This window comes from Aulonocara sp. 'chitande type north' Nkhata Bay, linkage group LG5 (assembly GCF_057382095.1).
Source record: "Aulonocara sp. 'chitande type north' Nkhata Bay isolate Kocher_YH1m ecotype deep benthic linkage group LG5, A_spYH_male_GT1.1, whole genome shotgun sequence".
NCBI lineage: Eukaryota > Metazoa > Chordata > Actinopteri > Cichliformes > Cichlidae > Aulonocara > Aulonocara sp. 'chitande type north' Nkhata Bay.
This window is the reverse complement of record NC_141348.1, coordinates 19479772-19487758: the sequence shown is the minus strand read 5'-3', so window position 1 is coordinate 19487758 and position 7987 is coordinate 19479772. Positions and strand designations below refer to the sequence as shown.

General features: G+C 40.8%; 1 protein-coding gene across 1 annotated transcript; it reads right to left on the bottom strand.

Moving 5' to 3' along the window:
- Positions 1-149: 149 nt before the first annotated feature.
- LOC147330232 (uncharacterized) lies at positions 150-7753 on the bottom strand. The gene is made up of 3 exons (XM_086292871.1): positions 6658-7753; positions 6266-6543; positions 150-236 (listed from the first exon to the last, which is right to left on the bottom strand). The coding sequence occupies exons 1-3, from the start codon at positions 7307-7309 to the stop codon at positions 150-152; spliced, it is 1017 nt and encodes a 338-aa protein (XP_086148997.1). The 5' UTR covers positions 7310-7753.
- Between the last annotated feature and the right edge of the window lie 234 nt (positions 7754-7987).

Genomic DNA, 7987 nt, shown 5'->3' with positions numbered 1-7987 from the left:
ATTTGAGATATATCTGTGGTATCTTGCACTGTTAAATGGTGAATAAGCTTTACAGGTCTGTGGCTGTGTTCCAGTTCAGCACTGTGATCTGCAGCTGTCTAATACAATGATAATTGATAATTGTGTCATAAAGCTAGAGCCCTCTCTGCTCATTTAGAAGTATTTGGAGGACAAACACTGGAGCCGTGAGAGGCAGATGAAAGGGAACAGGTGCCAGAGAGCTCAGCTACAGGAGCCTAAGTAGACATGGAAAAAGAGGTGCATGAGAAATGGGGCTGAAAAAGCAGATATGCATTTTTTTTTAAGTTAATCAACTGTCTTTTTTTGTCTCTCTGACTACAGAGGAATTGAGAAAAGAATATAAAGGAAACTGGCATGTAGTAACTTGCAGAATATTCCACAGCTCAGTCTGAGTATAATCAGTGATGAAGGATTTATAGGCAAGGCAAGGCAAGGCAAGTTTATTTGTATAGCACAATTCAACAACAAGGTGATTCAAAGTGCTTTACAGAGACATTAGAAACAAGAACAAATAAAAAGCATGATTTAAAATTGAATAAAACAAGCAAATTAACTAACTAATTAACAAACAAACAAACAACTATATAAAATCAAAACAGATAAAATCAGAACAGTAGATAAAATCAGTAGTTAAATGTAAGTTTTGAAATTTAAGCTTAAAGTGTGGATTTGGTGCTTTATTCAAATGCAGCTGAGAACAGGTGAGTCTTCAACCTGGATTTAAATAAACTGAGTGTTTCAGCTGATCTGAGGCTTTCTGGGAGTTTGTTCCAGATATAAGGAGCATAAAAGCTGAATGCAGCTTCTCCGTGTCTGGTTCTGACTCTGGGAACTGATAAAAGACCGGATCCAGATGACCTGAGGGATCTGGAAGGTTCATACTGGGTCAGGAGGTCATTGATGTATTTTGGTCCTAAACCATTCAGAGCTTTATAGGCCAGCATCAGAACTTTAAAGTCTATCCTCTGACGGACAGGCAGCCAGTGTAAGGACCTCAGAGCTGGACTGATGTGGTCCACTTTTTTGGTCTTAGTGAGGACTCGAGCAGCAGAGTTCTGAATGAGCTGTAGTTGTCTGACTGATTTTTTAGGTAGACCTGTAAAGATGCTGTTACAGTAATCAAGCCTACTAAAGATGAATGCATGGACTAGTTTTTCCAGGTCCTGTTGAGACATCAGATCTTTTATCCTTGATATATTCTTGAGGTGATAGTAAGCTGACTTTGTTATTGTCTTAATGTGTTTTTCTAAGTTTAGGTCTGCATCCATCACTACACCCAAATTTCTCGCCTGGTTTGTGGTTTTTAGATGTATAGATTGAAGTTCTCTGGTGACCTGTAATCGTTTTTCTTTGGCGCCAAAGACTATTACCTCAGTTTTGTTTTTGTTTAGCTGGAGAAAATTGTGGCACAACCAGTCATTGATTTCCTCAATGCATTTACCAAGAGCCTGTACAGGGCCTCGGTCTCCTGGTGACATTGTGATATATATTTGTGTGTCATCTGCATAGCTGTGATAGTTTATTTTGTTGTTGTTTATAATCTGTGCCAGTGGGAGCATGTAGATGTTAAACAGAAGGGGTCCCAAGATGGAACCTTGGGGAACTCCACATGTGATACTTGTCTGCTCAGATGTGAAGTTACCTATTGATACAAAGTATTTCCTGTTTTCTACGTATGTTTTGAACCAGTTTAGTACAGTTCCTGAAAGACCTGTCCAGTTCTCCAGTCGTTTGAGTAATATGTTGTGGTCAACTGTATCAAATGCTGCACTGAGATCCAGTAAAACTAAGACTGACATTTTTCCACTGTCTGTATTCAGACATATGTCATTAAACACTTTGGTCAGAGCGGTTTCAGTGCTGTGGTTCTGTCTAAAACCTGACTGGAAGGCATCGTAGCAATTATTCTGTTTTAAGAAGTAACTGAGCTGTTGGGAAACTGCTTTTTCAATGATCTTACTTAAAAACGGGAGATTTGAGATCGGCCTGTAGTTGTTCATTTGTGTCTTGTCAAGATTGTCCTTTTTCAGTATAGGTTTGATTACAGCAGTTTTTAGTGATTCTGGAAACACACCTGATAATAAAGAAAAGTTGACGATCTGTAACAGGTCTGACTCTAAAGTCTTTGAGACCTTTTTGAAAAAACTTGTTGGCAGGACATCTAAACAGCAGGAGGAGGAGTTCAGTTGACCTAAGATGTCCTCCAGGTCTTTGCTGTTAATAGGTTGAAACTGTTTCATGGTGTTTAAACAGTTTTTTGGTGGACACAGTACATATCCTGGATCTGCTGTTGATGTACCAATTGCTTGTCTAATTTTTTGGATTTTTTCAGTGAAGAATTTGGCAAAGTCATTGCAGGCCATGGTCGAATGAAGTTCAGCTGCCACTGACACAGGAGGGTTTGTTAGCCTGTCAACTGTAGAAAATAAGACCCGAGCATTATGGCTGTTTTTAGTGATGATGTCAGAGAAGTAGGACCTCCTTGCATTCCTCAGTTGTAAATTATAATTGTGAAGTTTCTCTTTATAAATGTCATAATGAACCTGGAGGTTTGTTTTTCTCCATCTGCGCTCAGCTTTCCTACACTCTCTTTTTTCATTTTTCACCAGTGTGGAGTTTCTCCATGGAGACTTTTTCCTTCCAGAGATAACCTTCACCTTAATGGGAGCAATAGTGTCCATTACATTTAACATGTTAGCATTGAAGCTATTGACGAGCTCATTGACTGACCCTCTGGGCAGGTCAGGTGTTAATGGGAAGACCTGGTTAAAAATTGCACTACTGTGTTCAGTTATACACCGTTTTGTGATCACTGTTGTTGATATATTTGTGTGGGCTGAGATTTTACTTTCAAAGAAAACACAGTAATGATCAGACAGGCCCACATCAGACACAGTAACCTTTGAAATGCTCAGGCCTTTGGAGATCAGTAGGTCAAGAGTGTGTCCTCTATTATGTGTGGCCTCTGTTACATGCTGAGTCAGCCCAAAGTTGCCCAGAGTGTTACTCAGGTCTTTAGTCCCTTTGTCCTGAGGGTTGTCCACATGAATGTTAAAATCCCCAGCAATAATTACACAGTCAAAATCAACACAGATCACAGACAGCAGTTCACTGAGGTCATTAAAAAAGTCTGTGCAGTATTTGGGAGGCCTGTAAACATTAAGAAACACAACTTTGGATGGGGCCTTCAGCTGTAAAGCCACATATTCAAAAGACTGAAAACTTCCAGGAGATAGCTGCTTACATTGAAATGATTCATTAAATAAGACAGCAACCCCTCCTCCTCTCCTGCTCACCCTGGCCTCACTGATAAAACTGTAGTTAGGAGGGGTCGTCTCGATGAGAACAGCTCCACTGTTACTTTGGTCCAACCAAGTTTCAGTTAAAAACATAAAATCAAGGCTGTGCTCAGTGATTAAATCATTAATTAAAAATGTTTTCCCAGCTAGAGATCTAATGTTTAATAAAGCCAACTTAAGTGTTTTAGAGGTATTACTTGTCCCCTCGTGTTTGGGAGCAGTCTGTGGCACACAAGGTATGTTTACTATGTTTAAAGATCTTTTAGAGTGCAGCTCTCTGTGTTTTGACCAGGCCACATGTCTCCTGTCACCTAAAAGTACAGAAATTTTAAAACCTTCTAGTAAACAGGGTCCCAGCTTCTCCTGGGAAAAGTCATCACTGCCATAATCCTCACAGCCCGGACCCTTCACATATCACATATCAGACTGCGGAGACAGGGCATGAAGAGGAACTAAGGGGGGCGAGGCTGGGCAATGTGACTTCGATTGCTCTGTTGAGGGTGGGGCTCGATGGCGAACCTTTGGCCGCTCTGGTGGGGGGTTTATGGGGGACAAAAAGGGATTGGGACGGGGGGTAGATCTGAGCCCAGCATTGACCCGCTCCATCATCTCCTCAGTGAATTTCAGGTGTGGGGAGGAGGGAGAAAGGGAGGGGGAGGAGGGTGATGGCCTGTCAGGGGTTTGGGGGACTGGGGAAGGTCGTGGTCCCTTGTCCTGGTCGTTGGTGTTGTTGAGAGAGTTGGAGGCAAATAGGGACCCCTCTTCTTGCCTTAGATGTCTCTCCTTTCTGAGGCTCTTCCTCAGATGCCATGGATGTCTCTCCTTTCTGAGGCTCTTCCCGGGTGGGGGCAAATGGAGCTCCTCCTCAAGGTTTCTGCTGGGCTTTGTCTGTTCTTGGAGTACTGTTTGTTCCTCTTTATGAGATAACTCCTCGTTTATCTCAGCCTTGGCACCAAGCACAGATGGATGACGTATGGAATAAAACAAGTTGGAGGTGAACAGTTTCACCCAGAGGCGGGATTTTTTTTTTTTTTTTTTGGGGGGGGTGGGGGGGGGGTGTAGAAATGACTGAAAGATTAATAGGCTCTGTTCAAAAAAGAATGACTTCATATAGGGAAAAATATATATCACATGTGCAGGACGCCTTAAACTAGTTTTTTAATTAAGCAGCAAGGCAGAACAAGGTCAGGGCTGCATCAAGACACGAGGACTAAACCCCAATTCAACCAGACCCAGAACTGATCCAGAATTAAAACAGGACTACAACAGTTCAAAATCAGGACTACTGAGGACTTAACCAAGACAGAACCAGAATCAGAACTAGATGATAGCACTAAAAATCATCATAGACCTGCACTACACTTATTTTTTAATTCTACCAAAGTCCACTATTTAGATTGAGAAAAGTTTATATAATTATTTAGCCTTGTTGTGCAAACAAGCCTGCAGAACTTAATAAATACAGAATTTGAAAAATAACAAACCTAAAAAGAAACACTAGGTACGAGATACATGAGGACCTGTGATACGGTGATACTTTTGGTAAACAACCATTTGACTAACATGTGTGTCTCACCTGCTCTTGTTCATCTGTTCTGTCCTCGTTCTCCTCTCTCTCCCTCTTTGTGCTGACAATCATCAAATATACAGTTGAAACCAGATATTTACTCTTCAGATAAAAACACTTTTTTAATTGTAACATCAAATCAGACTAAATGTTTATTTCTTTAGATTGATAAATATAAAAACATATTTGTTAACTTTAAGAGTAAAGAGAGAAACTATCTGTATTTCTTAATTGCAAATGGCACCAAATTGTATTCAAACTTGAGCCACACTTATGGAGCTCCACAGTTCTTTTCCTGGTGTTTTGGTTGATAGCTCTTGATTTTCCCATGTCAAAGAAACAGGCTCTGTGTTTTGCCTTATATGCATCCACAGCTGTGCCACCAGTTTACTCACATGGACTCTACTAACCTATCAGAAGCTTCTTCAGCTCAGAATGGAATCGTCTGGAGTTTTCTTATTAATTAACAATAAATTTAGTGTACATGTACTCCTAAATTTGATGAAAGTGATAAAAATAGACAGCTCTGTCTCTCTTTATTCTGAAATTTAACTAATTCAAAATATATTTCAATATTTATCTAAAACAAAAATTTACTCTAAATTGATGTTGTACAGTAAAAATGTTTTATGTTTTCTCCCTAAAGTGTATGTAAATATCTGGTTACAAATGTGAACATCCTGCTGTGTACTGAAATCCCTCTTGTTTTGCATAGAAATATACTGAACAACATACAAAGCATAATATATAAAATAACATTTACCTGAGTTTTTTCTTTGAAAGAACCCTCGAATGTCCATTCTTATATTTCAGTACATAACTGAAACCGATTTAGTCGGGAGGGTAAGAACTGAGAATATGAAATAAACACACGTAAGCTAAGACTCTAAAAAAAAATAGCATTTGTTCGGCTTTTCATTTTGCCATTTGTTGATTCACTTGAAGAGCAAGTAAAATAATATTGGTCAAGTGATCAGTTTCATATCAATCTTTCGTGATGCACCGTCATATTTACATTATTTGTACGGTACGAATGATTTGCTTTGGTACCTGGTCAAACTTAAGCTCTCCTTAGTATGGCTGGCTCCGTCTCTCCAACAGCGCACTCACGGGCAGCAGCTCCCCCCGCCCCCTCGCTCAGTCGCTTAGTGCCTGAGCTTGGATCATACCAATATCAGGGGGGGATTCACGCACAGTCGTAAATTCCCACAGTGTGCACTATGTGCTTCGAATATTGTGTGTACTTTTTGTTTTATACAGTTGTCAGCCAGGCATCTAACTATGAAAAAATTACACTCCAAAATACCCCGGGCTTCTGACAAAACAACCCGGGCTTAAGCCCCGTAAGCCACCCCCCCCGCTCCGCCCCTGGTTTCACCCCTGACTTGTTAAAATTAAATCCATTTGCTTTGAACAGATGCCTGCGTTCCCAAAAAATATTAAAGTTGTCGATAAAATGCACTGAGTGGTCAGCACATGCTGATATAAGCCATTTATTCAGTGTAAACAACCTGCTGAATCTCTCGTCTCCTCCTCTGACCGGCGGTACAGGTCCACTGATGAATACAGCTGCATTCAGAGAGTTTACAGTATTTAATAATCCAGTAAAGTCCCGTTTCAGAACCTCCGACTGTTGTTTGGACACATCGTTTGACCCTGTATGCAGAACAATGTTTGTCACAGTTGGATATTCATCTGCAATTTGAAGAATTCTCTCCTTCAGGTTGTTGACCATATCGTTAGGAAAGCAGAGGACTTTAGTGTTCTTACCGCACATCCTTTGTACATCCTTTACAGCAGAGTCACCCACAATCAGAGTTTCAGGCCTAGCCTTTAGCTTTCCCTGTGGCCTTTCACTTTTCAACAGATTTTCAGACCTTATTTCGCTGCTTTTAGATGGATGGTTGTCCGATATAGATCCAGGGTCCTTTGATAGTGGAGCAAATCTGTTCTGCAGTTTCACATTCAGTTGTTTTGGAGGTTTGTTGTTAACCTTCCTATTCACGGTTGTCCAGTCCTGTTTCCTCCTGTATACAGGGGTAGAAGAGCTTCTCTGTCTCGTAGGAAGTGAAGGCCAGTCGGTTTCAGAGATTTCAGCTCGCTGTGCCCTGCCTGTGATACGTCCTCCCCCTTCCAGGAGACATGATTTATGTCTTGGTTTTGCACCAAGACAGTCTAAGGGGGGATTATCACTTGAGGATTTATAATAATGCACAGAGTCTACTTTCTTGGTCATGTTATCTGTGCTCCTTAGCTGTGTACTAGCTTGCTCATCGCCATTGTTTTGAATCAAAGGCAAGGTTGTTTCATTTCCACACAGTCCATTTACCTCCACGTTTACTTCTAAGCGATGAATTTTTGTCTCCAGTACTGCAATCTTCTGCAGGAGGCTGTGGTAGTCATCTGTGGAGAGGGAAGGCATCTTGTTGCTAGTTAGCCTAGCGGTTAGCACCTTTCCAGGCTATTGAGGCTGCTCGGTGCCCAGACGCTGTAATCAGGCTTCAGCTGTGTCTAGGCCACAGACACACGGAGCGCTGAGGATAAGGTAACCATAAAATGTTGCTGTTTCTGTTAAGAACACTCTAGTCCTAATGATCTACAAGTGTCCAGAAGTTATCGCAGGTAAGCTCACACGGAAAAAAGGGAAAAAATCAGCATAAAAATCAATATAAGAAGCAAAGCATTCAAGAGCAAAGAGATGAAGTGTCCACACTCACAAAGGGGAGGAGCAAAAAAGGGGAGAGGAGATTATGATGATCCTTGTTTTAAGTAAAGCTTTCATTGCAGTAATAACAGAGGGTCATTAAATGATGTAATGTGTTAGGAGACAAAAGATTAGCTTCCAAAGTGTGTTTGAAGTATTCATTTGTAATCTCAGTACATACGGGGAACTAATGCCAGCATGTTTACTAGGGACAGAGATGCTACCATAAAAGGAATATTTGCAGAGTCACAGTGTGCATGTGGAAATGGATCCCATGAGTAAAATAAAATATTCAGGATTGGCTGTGATTAGCCAGGGAAATATTTACTGTATATAAACAACAAGAGAAAAAGCATCATAAACACAGCTCCTCCATATTGCCTTTGCTGTAGTTAG

What these genes read in the sequence shown, in the direction of transcription:
- LOC147330232 (XM_086292871.1), bottom strand. Translation starts at nt 7,309, where the DNA reads ATGCCTTCCCTCTCCACAGATGACTACCACAGCCTCCTGCAGAAGATT. An exon ending in GGATGTACAAAGGATGTGCG is followed by an intron (nt 6,544 to 6,657) that starts GTAAGAACACTA and finishes TTCTGCATACAG; the next exon opens with GGTCAAACGATGTGTCCAAA. An exon ending in TTAATTTTAACAAGTCAGGG is followed by an intron (nt 237 to 6,265) that starts GTGAAACCAGGG and finishes ATGTCTACTTAG; the next exon opens with GCTCCTGTAGCTGAGCTCTC.